We start from the raw sequence: 19,242 nt of genomic DNA on the forward strand, positions 1-19,242 counted from the left end.
TTCTAATGAGATAAATCAATTGTTAACTTTGTATATCTTTAAGAGTTTTTTTTTGTTTTTTTATTAAAAAAGCCTAGTCCAGTAGCATATCGTAAAACAATTAATAAATTCATCGGTATATTATAGAAAGAGACAATGTCATATAGAGAGAATATACTCTATCTTTGAGTTTGTCAGCCTAACAAATCGTTGAACTATGACAAACTCAAAGACAGAGTATATTCTCTCTATATAAAATTAAATTAAATTGAAGTGAGTATTCACATGTAGCAATAAGGTGGGCAACATTGTTGAAAAACACGCTTTTATTTATTTTAGGAAATATTATGATTTGTTTTCTTTTATCCGTAGCAAACGGAATTTCGCTAGTTAGGATGAAGCTAGGAACGTGTGGATATATGTCCAAACTGAAGTGAACTATACTCGTGTTTCGTGTGTTTGAACATAGTTTTTAGAATTTCTAGTTTAGTCGATCAAAACTTGTGCCAAAGATCCTAAAGGGTAAGAATAAACAGCACAGAAGCTGCCATTATTTCAACAATATAAATTACATAATGCAAAACATATCTACTTTGAACTTGGCCAACAGAACGGGCACAATTTTGAACTAAGCTACCGTACAGAATTCAGTCATCTTGTAACATACACTCCCCAAAGCTAAAAGAAATTAATGTAAAAAGAACTACAGTGCTCAGCTCTGCAAGAGACAACCTCCCCCAGTAACTAGAATGATAAACAGAACAAAATGGGGAATGGCAAAACATCAAGAAATGGCAATAAAGCAAAGAATAACTTACATGTGGAGATATACTATATAACAGATATGGGGCTCAGCATCAGCAGGTTTGAAGAACAACCGGGCCAACCCAAGTGCTAAACATATCACTCAATGCCACCTGCACTTCGCTTGAACCATGTTCGCAACTTATCAGACCAGCAAGAAGGGGGAAGAACTGGCCAAGGTTCTTCTCGAAAGATGAGTCACCAAGGCCACTGATAGCTTGCAAGGTTGAGACAACAAGAGGTGCCCGGGCTGCAAGCTCTCTCCGCTTTGAAGAACCGACCGGAATAAGCCAATGACCAAGTGGCTGCGGAGCACCAGAAAGCTGAGATGGGTTTGCAGTGCTCAGGTACACCTCAAGGACCTCCTTACATAAGCCAACAAGGTGGCTTTCCACCTCTACACTCCTCTCATTGGGAGATCTGTCCAAGCAAATGTTCTGCAGGATAGTCAAGCACAACTGATACGACTCGTTCTCCAGGCGTAACAAAGGTGGGTCCTGCATTTGGGTCATCGAGCCCAACTCCTGCAACTTGGATCGCAGGTCATTATCACTGTTTATTTTATGAGCATGAGTAGCAACAGTGTGCAATGCCTCAAAGAGGATCACAGTGTTCTGTGATGATAACCGAGCTCTGTACATGTTATATATCTCCATCACAGCCTACAAAACAGCATGAATATATATAAACAGGGATAATGTAAGAACAATGTAACGAAGACCACATGTACAAATTGCAAAAGATAATGCTAGGAAACTAAGACCCTATAGTGGAGGTGTAGTAATAAATTCTATAAACAAGTGAAACTAGAATAACACTTGAAAGTTCCAGTATGTCAATCTTGAAAACAAAATAAGCTGATAGATATTCATAGGATTGATAAATAGTTCTCCATCAAAGTTCTTCTGTTGTTTCTGAATGAAGAAATTCGTTCCTACAGTGACTAGAGAAATCATCCATATCACCAGGAGGGAGATTTGAAAAAAAAAATCAGGAAATCATAGGGTGATGAAGAAATATGCTTCCAGAAAAAGATCAATTAAGAACTAGTTTATCAAACAACGGTTCTCTGAAGGAATAGTGCATACCTGAATCAATAGGAGTTGGACAGCAGCCCGGCACTTGGCATCACCAATTGCAAAATACAAGTTCCTTGATCTAGAAGCTTCTCCAGTGCCATCCTCCAATGGTCGAGACTCGTCTTCTGTCTTTTCTGAAGAGCCCCCATTTTCTATTGGTACATTCTCAAGGTAAGCTCCGGATGCAATATAAGAAAAATCAGGAAGGGTCTCAGTGGCAGCTTCTTTCAACGATAAAACCACCTCTAACCATTTTTCATCAACGAAGACAGATCCGGCACTGCTCATCAAACGAACAAATGCGGCAATACCTATACCGGCAAGGCTCTGGTGGGGACGCTTTATGAAACTTGTCAAGAGCAACAGAATTTTTCTAAGAAGAGGGTTTACTGTGTCATAGAACTTAACAAAGAGGTCCACAACTAGCTGCAGGGCCAAAGTGCATGTCTCGTACATCCATGCATCTTGATCAAGTTCTGAAGGATCACTTTCCACATTCTGTCCTTGTGGAGAACCACTTGATGGATCAATGGCATGCCGTACGTAATCAAATATTGGGAAAAGCACTGAATCAAACACCTTCTCCCACAAAGGCAAGGAGAAGAGATGACCATGGTTTCTTAATGTGTCAAATAACACCTGCAAGGCACTTTTCCTGATTTCAGGTCGTAGGTCGAAGGTAAGTTCAGATAATCCTGCAAGGTTTTGAAAAGTTGGGGACACATTATTTGTAGTATCTGTACACAAATCAACTGAAAGCAGCAGAAGGTACATGCAGAACAAGAAATGTGGTTACCTGCTAATAAAGGAAACCAAAAGTGTATAGTATCATCCTTATCAACAAGAACTGCACTTTCCTGCTTTCCATCCTTGGTCAAGCGAGGAGAAGGAGGATTCTCCTTCAACCTTGAAGAGGATCCAATGTCACCTTCCGCTAGCTTGGCCGCACAGAATCGAAGAAAACCAATTGCATTGAGGCTTATATCCTTGTTAAACCTACTGTTAGTAAATGCAATAAGACAGTTCACACAATCAGTGAAAGTTGTCGACTCGGTCTCAGTAATGTAGGGAAAGTACTCCCGCAAAATCTTCTCGATAATTTCAAACGCCAGGAGTACAATATTTTTATGGTCATCATATGATGCTGTTGCAAAGACCTGAAAAATATGTAGCAAATAATCAATACTCAGAGATAAGGAATGAAACAAACCAGAACAATCTACATGTAAAAATCAAGGTACATGGGTGCAAGTAAAGATTCCATACCATAAACATACTCTTCCACCCTGATTTCACATGACTAACACGTGCCAAGACCATTTGAGAGACACATCTGATGATTAGTTCTCTTATCTCAACAGCTCGGCTCTTCCTCATTACAACAACAAAAGGCTTCATAAATTCATTCTGGAAATTGTAGTTAGCCAGCTCTTCTCGTTCCAGGAACTTCATTGCCAGCTGCCTCAATGAATCCATAGCAAATATTGCAATTGAGAGATTCTCTGAGCAGCCAATTGTAACAAAAAAATCAGACAAGACATGCCATATGCTTGACCAGACAAGCCTGATGCGATTCATATTGTAGTGCCTACAAGAGAAAGGGAAACACAATCATATACTGCCTATATACTATAAATACATCAAAGAAAAGTATGGGGAAATACATTGCGATCTGAATATAGGAAACCCTGTACTTACGCAATCTCAACAATCTTTGTCAGACTAAAAACCCGTGGATCAGAAGCAGATCGCAATTCCTCCATGGAAACTTTACAGAGAGCCTTTACAAAATCAATTATGCCCTCACTGTTGAGTTTTTGACTTCTTACAAATACACGATTCATTTCAGCCATGCCAACTTGTTCTAAGAGGCTTGTCACCACATTGTTCATTTGATCAACCCCAGAAGCTTTGCCACCCACACCAGCACTATCATAGGAACCTCGTTTAGAAGCTGGAACAGTATTTGGAGACTTCTTTTTCAAAACAGGAAGAATGGATGACTTAGCCTGTTTTGATTTATCGAGGTCCGGCTGTTGCAGTGCAAAGAAAGTAGCATCTGGAGGAGCACCTTCTCCTACGAGATGTAGATTTTCAAAACGAGAAACACAGGTCAATATATGCTCCCATGCTTCTTGCAAGTAATTTCCATCTTCATCTGCAATTAATAGAATTGCCTGTGAAGCAATTCGTAGCCACAACAAATTAGCATGAGAACAGAAAAGGCTGAATTTATGATTATGCTAAAACTAATATATAAAACCATGCAATAAGCACCATGGAATATGATTAGAACGAAAAGCATAATACAAATATTCAAAATGCCAACCAAAAGGAACTAACGTTAAACTTTAATGGAAAGTTAGTTTATAGCAGTTCTAACAAGTACAGGACCAGCCACTTCCAGTCATCACTAAATTCAGATATTACACTTTCACGAGCATTCAACATGCGCTAGACAATCCAATAATATGAAACAGTCAAAGGGAGAAAGATACAACTATACTCCTGAAGCCAGTAAAAGTGAAACAAAACATCAATGTGTCAGTTTCATTCCAATAATTTTCAGCCATATATTTTTCAAAATAATGGTAACAACAAAAGTAGTAATTTCCTGCCAGTGATAGCAGCTGATCGCTACTAATATTTGCATCACAGTAAGTAGAACAAACCTTAATGGCTTCAATATTTTTCTGCTTAATATCCGCAGCCGAGTGAAGTGATGTAAACTTAGCAAGTGAAGTGACAAATGCATCCCTTTGAGTCTTCATCGACATAGCTGCAGTAACATGGATTGCACTGCGAAATCCTTCAAGGCACTGGGATATGACAATCTCATCATCACTCTGGTCAAGTGGAACACTGAAGGCAGCAAGCATAGGAGCCCAGCAAACCTCGACCATGAATTTCAAAACTACTACATCTGTTGCTGGATAGAATACTGACCTGATTCATTCATAAAATATTCTAGATAAATAATTGACATGAGACAAATCAGTAAAATAATGTAGTTGCAGAAATCAAATGGGCAGCAAAGAAAAATGACCAAGGAAAACATGCATTTAGTGTATACAGGTATTGAGCTATCCATCTAGACATCTAGCATGACTTACTCGGACATACGAGCCTTTTCTTTGAATTGCTCCTGCATATGCTTAATGAGATCATCGCTTGTTTCCATACGTGAATCTCGTTTGCGTACGACAATATTAAGAATGTTATCCAATCCAAGAATTTTGTTCGAGCTTGTTGATTTTTGCTGCTGGGGAACAAATTCTTCTTCTTTCATCTTAATCTCTTTTTTCCAAATCCTTTCATATAAGGACCTCATAAATTCTTCAGGCAGGTCCTTCCCATCGTCAATACCTCGATTGTTTCTAATGAAATCTTCTGGTGACATCTGCATTAATTAATACATCACAACAGAACCAAAGGCTGTCTATGGTATATTACACAAAAACTTAGCCAATAAGATACATACCTTATTTTTTACCATTGGATTATGTGCATCGGTGTTGAGCATTATGACTGAATAAGCAAGGACATAAGCTGTATCTGCACTGGAAAAGGCCTTTGGGTTGCATTTGCAGTAACGCTCAGCAAATTTTTCCATAATCCGATCAATCTTTTGAGCTTCTCCAGGCAATCTGAAACCTTGAAGAAAGGCTCTAATGGCTTCATCAAACTCCATGCCTTGAAAATCAAATGAATCCACATATGAATGCATGACTTTGAGGGATAAATCTTCCCTCTCCCCTAAATAATCTCCAATCATAGTCTTGTTCAAACCAGAAGAACTTTTTAAGAAAGCAGCAATTTCCTCAGGTGATTCCCCCACCTTGTTGGCATTTATTAGGAACTCAATTCCCTTCCTGGGCTTTCGATTAAATAGAGAGATACCCTCCTGCCATTCATATAAATCAATCGACCAATACAGATAAGTAAATGGATAAAATCAAATATGCAACAGAACAGCAGCGAGTCATACGGCAAAGGACAGCATCCAGCAAATTCCCACCAACAACTACACATATAGAAATAACTATGGAATAACATCCACCTGAAGTTCCATCTTGTAAGCTCGGCGCTGCTCCAAAGATGCAGCCTCTGAAACCCCATTTGACATTTCTGAATGAGAATCAGATGCTTCACTACATTCGTCTCCATTATCCTCTGTGTGGGAAATCTCGTGTCCTCCATCATTATCATTTTGCTCCGACTCTACTTTAGGAGAGTCAGGATCTGGAATGCGTAGCTGCTTATTCATCCAATCTCCCATGGATCTCAGAATAGCAACCAAGCATTTCATGGCTTCACTTTTCATTGTGGTGTCCTGAGGCGGAACCAATGTGGTAGACACGCCTGCTGGAGGCCCTTGTGCTGTTTTTAGTAGACCATTAACCATCCTGTAGTCCAAAATTAAGATAACACAATATCTGGTTAGCATCCTAATGAGTGTTATAGGTCCTTCGGGGGGACCTTTAAAAAGAAGCTCACTATAGCTCAATTACAGTATTATAAATTACCTCTCAAATATGTTTGATGAGTGTACATCACAATCATAATTGAGAAAAATGTCTACCAAGATTTGAGAATCAGCACAGAGTTTTTCCAGGAAACGAAGAACAATCAACTTTGCTTGATAATTTGGTTGAGCAATATTTTCCAAAACTCTCAGAATAATCATGGGAAAGAATACTCCAATTTCTGCCTTCAATCCTGGTCTGAATCTTGAAACCAAGCTAATAAAAATTGAACAAGATAGCTGAAAGACTATCATATGTGCCGAGGCACAGTTCTTCAAAAGCGAGAGGCATAGATACTGCTTGATAGCCCCTAGAAATCTGTATAAATTGAGACAAAGTAGTTAGAACTAGAAATATTCAAGAAAACAAAAGCACCAAGAAGATGGGTAACAGCTCTACATTAGCTGATATAGAGTAATATGACAATGGCACGTGCAATATCAAAATACAATTGCATCACCTATACAAACCAAACATACTGCGTTCATCACATATTTGAAAAGAAGATGCTCGAAGTGGACAGGTGAATGGTAATAATCATTCATAAGCTATGTTCATCATTTTTATTTCAACAAATTTTGGGCATCAAGTTTCCTGACCTTAAAATTAATCTGAGTGGTGATTATATGGCCATTTGCAGTGAATATGGTTTCCTGTCACGAGTGTCAGCTTCAGAAGAAAAGTTGAGGGCAACAACCTAACTGAATTAGTGCTAGTCCATGTGGAGTAGTTGTCATGGGAGTAGGACTGATCTCAGATGAAGTGTAATGCTAACAAATAATGCTTGAGAATACAAATATATATTTCCAGATAACCCTTTGTGTGCTAAGTGGCGATGAAACAAGCAAGTTGTTACGGAAACTTACTGTTCCAGGGGTGGGCTTAGTGAACTTTCAGTCCAAGATTTTAGTGTTTTATACGTCCATTTTTTATGGCTTCATGACAAACCCATCTCTCAATATTTTCAGCTATTTTCCAAGCATAAAGTACAGCAGATCTAATGCACCAATTTAAATACTAGAAAACAGGTTGCACAAAACAAAATGACAGTGCAAAGCTCGCCTTTTCCTCATAACACATCGCAGTCATCATCTTGCAGAAACTTGCTATAATCAAATAGAACAGTGCAAGGAATATGGGGCCATCAGGCCATGGATCTTTTCAATAAAAAATTTATACATGGATTCTATAGAGCAGGACTTTCAATCCATCCACTTGGGCTTCATTTTGGTAGCTTACTAGTTGCCATTTTGCCAAAATTCTGATTCAAAAAGCTCAGAATGCCAGCAGCATACAAGTGCATACTACCGTTAGGATAATTGACCAATTGCATAGTCCATTAAAATTAATGGTCAAACAGTGCTATGCCTTACTAGGTGCAGCCTATACGCTTATATCAGTGCCAACAGTTGTCACTATTGGAATCAACATCAGCAAAGAAAAGTGGCAGTGGTTTAAGTTCAATGTGTTCCAGCCTCGATATTTATGAAATAAATAGAAATCACGCTACTCTAACTTCCATAAAATTGCAATCAGAACTGACTTCTGGTAACAAAATTTTACATAGCAACATTATCCACAACTGCACTACCATTAGCAAACCAATGCCTGATCTTTTCAGGATGATAAGTTATGAGCTTTTTCCTACTTGGACAGCTGGATGTTACTACACCACTTTTCATGGAATAAACAATAAAGTGATGAACCAAATTTTGGTTGATGTTGCTGGTTAATATAACAATAAATTCAGGATGCAAACAGCGTGAAACAAAAACACAAACTGAATTCGAGGAAAGAGCAGCTGTACCTCTCGCTGGTCCGGAAAACAGCCCCAGCATTTTCAAGCAATATCTTGAGAAGTTCAAGAGCAAGGATCTTCCCACGCATCACAATGGGATCAGCTGGAGCATCCTTGGGTGGTGTCTTCATGGAGAGCTTGCACAATGCCCGGAAAACCAAGAAAGCGTCTCTTCGCAGTTTATTCCCAATCCTCACATCAGCATCATCATCCAAAGCGCCCACCACTGCCCCCTCCACACCAATCTCATCCTTACGACCCTCAAGAGCAGATTTGTACATGTTGATCTCCCAGTACTTGGCGTCTAGCATGTCCTTGTCTGTTGAATCAAGCAAATCTGCTGGATGTGCCCCTTCCTCTGCTGCTCTTGTCTCAAATGCACCATCATGAGCCGCTGCTCCACCTGCGCCTGCAGCTGCTGAAGAAGTTGTCCGTGCCAGAGGTGTGATTGCACCATCAATGTCTCCAATGATCTTCGAGATGAATCCCTGTACAAAGTTGGCATCAGCGGCAGGCGAAGCACCAGAAGCAGCTTCAGGCAGCTCGATCACATCAGCCACAACGATGGGTTGCACGGGCACCGTGGAGGAGTCTGCCTCCATGCGGCGGAAAACGATCACCAACATTTGCACGAGTGACGCCTTGGCAGTGGCCTGGTTCACCACGCTGCGGCTTCCCAGGTACATATCATAGCAAGCGCGCACGGCGCGAAGCAGGCAATCTCCATGGAGGCGCACCGACGTGGAGGTGACCGCCGAGAGGAGCGTCTTGAGTAGGAGGAGCTCGATGTGCTCGTCGTCAAGGTGAAGCGCGTTGCAGGCGGCATCGAGGAGGGACGCGACGAGCTGGGCCGAGGGGTCGGCGGACGGGTCGGCCTCGCCATGGATGTAGGAGTGCGCGATCAGCCTGTGGAGCAGCTCGAGCCCGGCCTCGGCGAGCTTGGCGCTGCCGGAGCCGAGCGCGGAGTTGATCGGGCCGAGCAGCAGCTCCGAGTCCGCGAGCGAGAGGCTGCGGAGCGGGCCCGGCTGCGAGGACGACGAGGTGGGCGTCGTGGGGGAGGTGGGCGTGGACGGTGCCTGCGCCGCAGCCGCCGGCGGCGGCGGGTTCTGGAGGCGGTCGAGGATGGACTTGGCAGTGTGGGAGAGCTTGGAGTGCGCCTTGTTGCGCCACGAGGCGTTTTTTATGAGCTTCTCGAGGAAGGGCACGAAGGCCTCCACGAGCCGCGGGTCGGACTCCGGCGGGGTAGGCGGCGGCGCCGCCGCCGGGGAAGCCATTATTCCTCGACGGATCCGCCGCCGCGCCGGGTGGATCTGGATCTGGGCGTGGGGGGGGAGAAGGAGAGTGATGCGGTCCGGGGCTTTGAGGTGGTTTGGATCGGCTAATGGAGGTTGGGGGAGAAGGGAGAGAGATGGCCGCGTCGCGTGCGTAGATTTGGCAGGGGAGTTCGGTGCGACGGGTCTAGGAGCAGTCTATGGCTGGTGGGGACGCGTACTTGTGGGCCCGTAATGTCAGTGGGTGATTACTGGGGGTTGCGGCTATTAATAAGGGGATAATAATACGCGGGTGATCGAGAAAGGGGAGGCGACGCCCAGTGACGCAATAGGGGCCGAGGAGTCAATGCGGAGGCTTTCATGGGCTATGGTCTTTGGGCTGTACCTAAGTTGGGTGACTAATGGGCCATCATAAATTGGGACCAGTAGAACCAGGTCCAGTTCAGCTGCAAACTTTTGCAATGGTTGACATGGATGGCTCACACGGCGAATATTGAGCGCTTCGTGGCCACGGAAAATTAGTATTCGCCATGTGTAGCATCATATGTTTAAGACCCATGGAATGATCTACAGTGATATGAATAAATAACACCAGGTGCGCGAAAGCACGCAATGTTTCTTCACTAACCTAGCCTTTTTCGATAACACGCAAGAGAGGCATGCGTACGTGGAGAATGATACATGTCGTTGCGTCAATTGACAGGCCAGGGCTTGCGGCAGGAGGTTGCTGGTCAGATATATATATACGTACAGTAATTAACTATGGAATACACAGCATAAACTACCATATGACCAAAGAACAGAAGAAGACAACTGCACGCCAGCATAAATAATTACTACTAGTAGTTATGTGAACATCGCATTGGCTGTGTACATCGGTTGGACGTAGAGGTTAGGTTTAATTATCCTATTTTGTAAAAGAAAAGGTGTGAACATCACATAAATTAAGGTATATATAGTAATTCTGAGCTACTCACTGGTAGAGAAATCATCTTTGGTCGGTCCGGCAAAATCCACAATAGTCCCGTATCCAAAAAGAACCGGGACTAAAGACTATTTTTAGTCCCGGTTATAAAAATTTTGATCTTTAGTCCCGGTTGGTAACAACAACCGGGACAAAAGATGATCTTTAGTCCCGGTTTATCCACTGTCAGATGTATGTCAGGGGGCCGAGAATCTTTAGTCCCGGTTGATGTCAATAACCAATAACCGGGACTAAAGATCACCAACTACCAACCGGGACTAAAATTAAACACGTAGTATATAATCCCTATACCTTATCCTCTCCTCCACAGTTACAACTTAGACAGATCGAATCTCACACCTCTCCTCAGATCTATCCTCTCTAACTCTCTTCTCCAACTCCTCCCCTTCCTCCTCTCCTCCCCTTCTCTCCCCTTCCTGGCCGGCTTCCCCTTCCCATCCGGCGGGCCGGCCGGCGGCGGGGCCACGCGCGGCGGCGGCCGGCGGCGGGGCCGCGCGCTGCAGCGGCGGGCGGCGGGGCTTCGGGCGGCGGCGGCCGTGGCGGGTGGCGGGGCTGCGGCCGCGGCGGCCGGCGGCCGGCGGGGCCGCGCCCGTCGTTCGTGGCGACCGGCGGCGGCAGCGGCTTCTTGTTTTTTTTAATTTGTGATGATTCACCGTGATGTATTTGACTGAAAAGTTAGAAATTTGTGATTCATTGTTTGGATCTGTGATGTATTTGAGTAATTTCTTAGGATATTGTGATGTATTTGATTTGTGTGTATTATGATTGTGATGTGGATTTGGGATGTTAGTTAGATTTAGGGATTTGCCTACTTGATTCGGGAGAAAATAAAAATGAAAAAAGAAAAAGAAAAAGAAACCATCTGCACTGCCGCTATTGTCTCCTTAGTCCCGGTTGGTAAAGATGGACATCTTTAGTCCCGGATCCTTACTCCTGGTTGGAAAACCGGGATTAAAGGGGGGTTCTCAACCGGGAGTAAAGATGGTTTCTCCACCTGTGACTCCTTGTATAAATTGGCTAGCTTAACATGGTCTTAATTGCATTTTGCCTTTAACTATTATTCATGCATACGAAGGTATATTCAAATCAACCACTTTTAAAACTGATCCATATATATCGACCCTCAAAATATCTATATAATGTACTACTTAAAATGTTGGTAATAATGATGGAAAATTCAAATGCTTTTATACCTCCTAATGTGAGACCTGAGAGATAGAGAGAGTAGACTTGTTAGATCAGCTAGCTGGCTATCAGAGACCGATATTGGAGAGTAGTACTAGCAACCATGCCTAAAGCTTCTTTCCAACTATAGGAAGATGGGAGTGGATTCTAATCCCTCGAGGGGATATCCTCTCGTATACCTTTTTCTTTCAAATTCGATGCAAATAGTTTTAAAAAAATCTGAAAAAAATTAACAATGTAGAGTATAATGATACCTACTAGTCCACCAAAATTCATGTTCAAATTCGATCTACACATCGAGAAACAAAAAAGACAAATTTAGATGTAAATAGTACGCTACTATTCATACGCTGAATTTGTCTTTTTTATATCTCGACGTGTGAGTTGAGTTTGGACTTAAGATTTTGTGAAGTTGTATATATGTGTTGTATGAATGTTGTCAAATTTTTCTAGAATTTTTCATAACCATTTAAATGGTTTTTGAGCAAACGAGTGAACATCCCCTCGAGGGATTAGAATAGTTTCCCTAGGAAGATGGCCTCAGCTTTTTATTTTCAACTGTACCAAGATGGACTTGGATCTTTAGAGTGGATAAGAATGGTTAAAGTTAACAATGTTCTCAACCCACGATGAAGTCAGAGGGGGTTACTTTTTACATCATGCACACCTAATTAATACTTACAGACTATATTTTATTAAATAATACATCGATGGAGCAGTATAATTTTTCCACGGTAGCTGATTTTAATTATAGCCTTTCCACATAAAATGCAACCATTCATAACTACAAGATGAGCACGCCCAAAAATTCATCCATGACCATCACAATTCACAGTTATTTGTCGCAACAAAAAAATGAAATCAGTTTTTTTTTTTCTCTTTCATTTATCAGCGGTTACTAGGAACAGAAGCTTCTTAAAATCTTTCAATTAATGGAACGGTGACAAATGCTACCAGTGACAAATGTTACTCCTACATGTCAAAGCTATACTACTACTGAAGCTCCCCCGTACCACCTTCCTCTCCTGCAGCCTGCAGAATTGAAGCAAAGCCGCATTGTAACCAAGCAGCAAGTGGGGCATCTTCTTGCACCCTCGGCTAACAACAAGGCGGATACGCGAAAACCGGCCATTGCTGCTTACCTACTCCTTGCTGACCTGCTCGCCATCACCGGCCCGTTCCAATCCCGTTGCTTGCTCTCCTCCTCGTCGTCGCGAACTCTGTCCATGCCGCACCAAATCTTGCGCCTCGCTCTCCATCGATTGATTATATCGATCGTCGTTCATGATCTAGAGTGCGGCGGCGGCGGCTGCTCGAGCTTCACTGCGGACCTGTGGCGATCCAGGAGCTCCCTTGCGAGCGCCTGAAGGTCTCCACCGCCGCCTCCTCCTCCTCCTCCCGAGCTCTCCGCCGCCGCCGTCATGCCGGACGGCGCCCTGGCCAGCGTGGCATATGAGGGCTGCCGGAGCTGGTGCTGCTGCTGTTGGTGATGATGGTGCTGGTGGTGGTGGTGGTGCTGCTGCTGGAGCGGCGATGCCCATTGCGGCTGCGGCGGCGGGTCGAAGAGAGCTGAGAGGTCGACGGTGGTCGGGACGCTCGTCGACGACGGGAGGTCCGAGATGGAGAACGGCGCCGGCATCGGCATCTGCGGCGGCGCCGGCATCAGCGGCGGCGGGGACGGCAGCTCCAGCGTGGCGAGGTGGGCTTGCAAGTAGGTCAGCTCGGCCTGGAGATTCACCACCTGTGGGAGTACATGATCACAAGATCGTACGTGGCAGAAACGTACATGCATCAGTACAGAAAAAACTGTTAGTACGTGCAAGGTTCAAATCACGCAATCACATATAGTAGATCACATGCATGTAATAATAATAACGAGATGAAATTAACGAGTTGAATTGTGCAAACAGATCATCAAATGATTGGTAGAAAAAGAACTCAAAGTTTGGATTTCTTGGACTAGAGATTGGCGCTAGGGCTGTTCTTTCGAGAGGTCAGATCGAAAACCAAGCACAAGTACTCCCACCACTTCGTGGATTGTTCAGAGCCCAAGATTTCACACGCGGCCAGACGGTGAACGTACGATCATATATCGATCCCGTCGATGGAGATCGATCGAGATCGGACGACGCGGACGGCGACAGATGAGACTTGCATATCATTCATGGCAGGTACTACCAGATGCAGGGAAACAGTCTCCTGGTTACACGCTTGGCGTGTTAGCCTCTTTTTCGCAATGCTCGTTGCTTGGCTTGGCCGTGTTGGTTTCCTCCATGGAAAGAGACCTTGCCTTTCTCGAGAAAGAAACACGCCTACTCCAGAAAATCGTCTTGTCCCCCCAACTGCTGATGAGCTAGCTTGAGGACAAGACGACGATCCAGATCCATACGCATCGATCGGTCCATGCATGCATGCACGCAGCAGAAGTAGACCAAGGATTTTCCAAGCAAATCAAACAATACTATCAATCAATCAATCAAGCCGATGGATCGATCAGTCGATATCAAACTCGTTGGAAATCAAATCATGGAGTTAAGCAAGTGGTAGTAGTACCTGCTGCTGGAGGGCGAAGATGTGGGCGACGCAGCCGTAGACGGGGTCGCGGAGGCGGGCCTGGGCCTCGTAGCAGATGGTGACGACGGCGTCGGGGCGCTTGTGCGCCGGGATCTGGAGGAGCAGCTTGGACACGTTGCTGGCGCCGAACACCTTGTGCACCGCCGCGAAGTGCGCCGCGCCCTGCTCCGAGTCGAAGTAGGGCGCGAAGATGCACCCGCTCACGCACTTGCGCCGCAGGAACTTGCACGCCCCGCACGGCCCGCCTCCTCCACCGCCGCCGCCGCTCGGCCCTCCTCCTCCTCCTCCGCTTCCGCCGCCGCCGCCGCCGAGCGCGCTGCTGGCTCCGCCTCCCGAGCTCATTGCTCGATCGATCTCGAGAGCTCTTATACCTGATGAGATGATCTAGCTAGGTAAACAAGTGTGTAGTTGTGTTGGTAGAGATCGATCGATCGATGGAGCACGAGAGAGGAGAGCAAGAGAAGAAGAGGAGGAGGAATGGTGATGGTATTATTATGGCAGTGGTAGAAGTGGAGGAGGGAAGGGCATATGCGTAATATGGAAACTGAAGTCGCCTCCCCGATCTCTCTCCTTTTGGTGCTTGTCCTATTGGTGGAAGGTCATAGGCACAGGGGTTAAGTTTCAGTTCCATTCCATCTCTGGATTTTTTGCTCTCTTTTTTTTCCCTGTTTCCTTCTCCTTGCACCTTTTTTTCTCCCCTCCTGACAGTATTATCCTCTTCTCTTGCACCTGTACTTTGGCTACACTATACTACTGCAACATGCTTGTCGTACTGCTACTACTATGTGTTGTTTTGTTCTCGTGGTATTGATGAGACTTTAAAGCCACGGCATGGAAGAAGAGCCTAGCTTGCTGGTTGTACAACCACACCCGGCCCTCGCTGGCCCTTCCTTCCTTGCTCTTCCCCTTGTGATCTTTCTGCTAGCTCTTTCGCTCTCTTAAAAAGGGCTACTAGAAGATTGCGTGAAGCAAGCATGCATGCGAGGTCGAGCTAGCCATCCCATTTCGCGTCGACACATCCATCACACACGCACACGCACACGCACACTGTACCACTACTGTGTCGATCTCGCACACATTCCGCTGCCGCGTTCAGTGGCACGTCGATCGCGCGGCTGGCATGGCCGGCCGGCAGGCGGCAGCTGGCCTGGGTGGCCGTGTGACTGCGTGTGTAGTCTCCCGTGGCCACGGTCTTGCATGATCCGATCCCCCCCACGTGAAGTCTATGGACTTCACTTGGCATCGATCGATCCTAGCTTAGCTTTGCTGCACTGCATCTGCATGCCGCTGGTCGGTCGCCCGGCTGGACACACGCACAGCTTGACGTCTTGGTCAAAGCTCAAAAGACTAGCTATATACTAGCACCCCGATCGATCAGAATGCGGCAGTGTGCTGCAGCTAGCGCGCACTGTGCATGCAGCCATACTCCTACGCATGGTGCATATGATCTTGGTCGCTCCACAAGTCCACATACAGAGACAGAGACAGACAGAGAGAGATGTACTATACAGGGAGAGCTACATGCCTACATGGACACGCAGGTGTATTTTTGCTTCCCGCACACAGAAAGTCAGAAAAGGGCTATACTCCTAGCTACATGCATGCACCAGGATTTTTAAGCTTGAGCTTGGCAAACTTAAGTTACTTAACAGTAGTTTCTGCGTTGATGATGCCGATGGGAAGGGTTGGATTAACGTACAAGTCCAGCCATTAGCAGTACATTGATAAGGATATTTATGCGATGCGCTAGCATGCAATATATTGTCAATAAATTAGGGGTGGGCAGGTATCGATAATTAACTACGTGTGAAGTTATCTGAAAGAAACACTAAACTCATACTGTAAGGTTTGCTAGCTCACACACTAAAGCATGCATTTTCCTTTGTACATATATACATGTTGTGCTGCTAGCTAGCTGTTTATACATGCATGACAACTTTTTTCCTAATAGTAATCTTGTTTTAGTGTAAGATCATTGTCCTGGTCGGGATTTAGATTTTTAGAAGAAATCTCAAATTAAGCAGGGCCTTACAGAAGTTCATAATTACCCTCACAATGATATTGCAGTTACTAAACTTTAAGTCGTAGATTTCGGGGAAACCGTTGGATGCAATCTTCAGGAAAGCTGCGCATGTCTTTGTAACTTTGCTTTCGTTCGTTTGCAGGCTGCAGCCGGCATCAAAATGACGCGTGACTATCGACCGGTTAAGCCAGCCTATAATCAAGCTCTATATAAACTTGCACGAAAAAAAATATATATCTTGACATGAATGTCTAGTCGTCTACTGCAGGTACTTGAAAAAAAAAGTGTAACGGATCGGATGCAAACTATTCATTCATGTTTTTTTTTTTTTGAATGTAACCAGCACGAGAGTGTGCTTTTTCATTGAATATAGAAGGAGAAAAATACAGCCTCTAGGGGTAAAAAAAAGGCAAAATATTCATGGTTTGTTCATGCCTTCTGAGAATGCTATTTATCTTAGTTACTTCATCCATCCTAAAATATAGATTTTGATCCGATGTGTATGATACATCTAGTACTATGAATCTAGACAGACTCCCTATTAAGATTCATAGTACTAAGATGTGTCACATTCAATTAAAATTTATGATATTTTAGGATGAAAAAAGGAGTAACTATTTTGCCGTTACATATGTATAGCTAGCTAGCACGCACAGATGATTCATAAACTGTCCAACAATTTCTCCATGGCTTAGCTAGTGCCGCAAGCATGAACAATCATTAAGACGAACTTCTCCGATCCATTTTTATTAGAAACACTTCCATGTTATTGTTATATTACAAATTCATTTTTTAAAAAAAATAATTCATTTTTATGAATTATTTTTTTAAAAAATGAATTTGTAATATAACAATAATAGCTGAAGAAAATACATTGACGTCAAATTTTCTTCGACTATTTATAGAGTTTTTCCGAAAGCAAGAACGGTAGAATACAGGAACAAGAAACAATTATGTAGGACTTTTTTTTATACCAACGCATGTGCTGATGTGCAAAATAGAAGATCAGAAAACATTGAAAAAAAACATACGGAAATAATCACCAACTTGATAGACGACAGGAAAAACGAATGAGATTGGACATCAGATTAATTTTCCTCCAAAATCACCATGTGTTAAGCCATTCCTAAGGAATTTCACATGATTCTAGAACCCCTACTCCTTTGTTCCATAAAATCAAAAATATGGGGAAAATCATATGAATTTCCTTTAAAGACCATTTATCCAAAAGAAAAGCCTTAATTAGAATAGAGCAACTATGCATGATGCAAATTAATTAATTATAGTACCTATGCAGGTTGCCTATGCAACATAGGAGTATGCACACATGCTACTTTGAGTTCTTTCTTTCCACTCGTGTGGTCAGCGCATAGAAATCACAAAAGCTGAGGTCTGAGGCGTCGGCCCACCTCTTCCATTTCTCTATTGGTTTCAGTGAGCTGGGGAGTACTACCTCCTCGCAGAAATCCTGCGGGAAGTAATGAGTTTCAGTGACAAGATGTCAGCTCAGAATACAACAGGGAGACATCTGTTTTGCCGACAGCTAGTACAAAAATAAGGGGAAATTTGCTATACTGTAGTATGCTAATGTTAGATTGAAATTGCCCGATCGTTAATATCATACATATATATGTTTCCAATCTTTTCCATGTTTTCATGTGATTGTCGCTAGTTTTGATAATCATGTTAGCCAAATTCTTGTATTATGGCCAAAGGAAATGAGCAAAGAAAATTTTTCATCAGCCTAGCTAAGTTGAGAGCACTACGACAACGACCACCGCCCATGCTAGTACAATCTATCCTGAGATTGAGATAACTGAATGATTGGACCCAAAGCGTGACAGGCACCTGGGCATACATCCATGCCGAACCAAAGCCAGAAGTGTCCATTCTATTCCACCCGAAGTGACTTCGGTGTGGGGAAGGAAGAACCTGCTTCCTAAAGTTTCAGCACTACAGTACTCCTACTTGGCTACTTGTCCTGTTGTCCAGTGCTCGATGGCATGTGATGTGAGAAACCATATGCTAATACTACCATCCCGTGCATTGTTAATATGGTCAAAACATCTTGGAAAAAGAATAGTATTATTTAGGCATGAGCTATGATATCTATAGGACTACAGACTCATGGATGCATGCTCTGACTCATAGACTCGCAGAGAACTAGAGATTATGACAGTGATTTGTTTTAGAGTGGAGGAGACTTGCATTGAGGGGTGCCCTGCTCAGAGCTCACTGGTCACAGCTCCCAAAGAGATCTGGATTAGGACCTAAGGGAACTCCAATCCAGAAATAAACAAGCAGGGGCACATGCTTTTTGATGCAAACATTCTAAGGAACTGAAGGAAGGATATATAAAAGAGTAAAATGATCGATGAAGTGCGTTGGAGAAGTGAAATTCTACCTATTGTTTACAGTCTGTCATTATGATGGTACACGCTTGAATTTGACAGGGAAAGGGTCAACACGGAGTTGCACACAGATTTTTGCTTGTTCATTGATTAGCTTGAGGGCTTAGTATAATCATAGCTAGTTACTTCCGTAGGCATGAGGGTTGACGTTTACATTCTCCCAGAGAAGTACAAGCAAGTTTTTATAATGCTCATTTACCTCTCTTATAAACATGTAATGCCAGCAAATTAAAGTGAATGCGGAGGAGTACAAGCAAGTTTTTATAATACCCAGTTACCTCTTTTAAGTATGCATGCAATGTCAGCGAAGTGAATGAATGGTACTCACTCTGTTCCAAAATACATGTTCAGATTTATAACTAGAAATTGTTATATTTTGTAACAGAGGGAATAATAGATTCATGTAATCGGAAAGATCATGCTAAAATGGGGGAACAGTGTAAACAGTGAACCATAAACTTGATTCCAGAGTTTATGCAGTTGCTGACACGCAAGAATTCTAATTAATTCCATTGCTTTCCTTCATATCCTACATACAGTAGCAGACAGCATCACAGCAAGAGAACGGTCATGGATCACGTACCATTCCATTCATCCTCGAGTTCTG

At 43.5% G+C, this 19,242-nt stretch overlaps 2 protein-coding genes across 2 annotated transcripts; both read right to left on the minus strand.

Annotated features, from left to right (window-relative positions):
* Positions 1-500: 500 nt before the first annotated feature.
* On the minus strand, positions 501-9,588 carry LOC127765105 (brefeldin A-inhibited guanine nucleotide-exchange protein 2). The gene is made up of 11 exons (XM_052289934.1): positions 8,196-9,588; positions 6,389-6,706; positions 5,923-6,268; positions 5,344-5,766; positions 4,976-5,262; positions 4,535-4,808; positions 3,561-4,039; positions 3,129-3,450; positions 2,659-3,019; positions 1,872-2,557; positions 501-1,445 (listed from the first exon to the last, which is right to left on the minus strand). The coding sequence occupies exons 1-11, from the start codon at positions 9,458-9,460 to the stop codon at positions 837-839; spliced, it is 5,370 nt and encodes a 1,789-aa protein (XP_052145894.1). The 5' UTR covers positions 9,461-9,588; the 3' UTR covers positions 501-836.
* A 2,951-nt stretch (positions 9,589-12,539) lies between these two features.
* On the minus strand, positions 12,540-15,092 carry LOC127765938 (LOB domain-containing protein 30-like). Its single transcript, XM_052290917.1, has 2 exons — positions 14,181-15,092; positions 12,540-13,368 (listed from the first exon to the last, which is right to left on the minus strand). Exons 1-2 carry the CDS (start codon positions 14,541-14,543, stop codon positions 12,910-12,912), a joined length of 822 nt encoding a protein of 273 aa, XP_052146877.1. The 5' UTR covers positions 14,544-15,092; the 3' UTR covers positions 12,540-12,909.
* Positions 15,093-19,242: the final 4,150 nt, after the last annotated feature.

The sequence above is a fragment of the Oryza glaberrima genome, chromosome 3, assembly GCF_000147395.1.
Source record: "Oryza glaberrima chromosome 3, OglaRS2, whole genome shotgun sequence".
Taxonomy (NCBI): domain Eukaryota; kingdom Viridiplantae; phylum Streptophyta; class Magnoliopsida; order Poales; family Poaceae; genus Oryza; species Oryza glaberrima.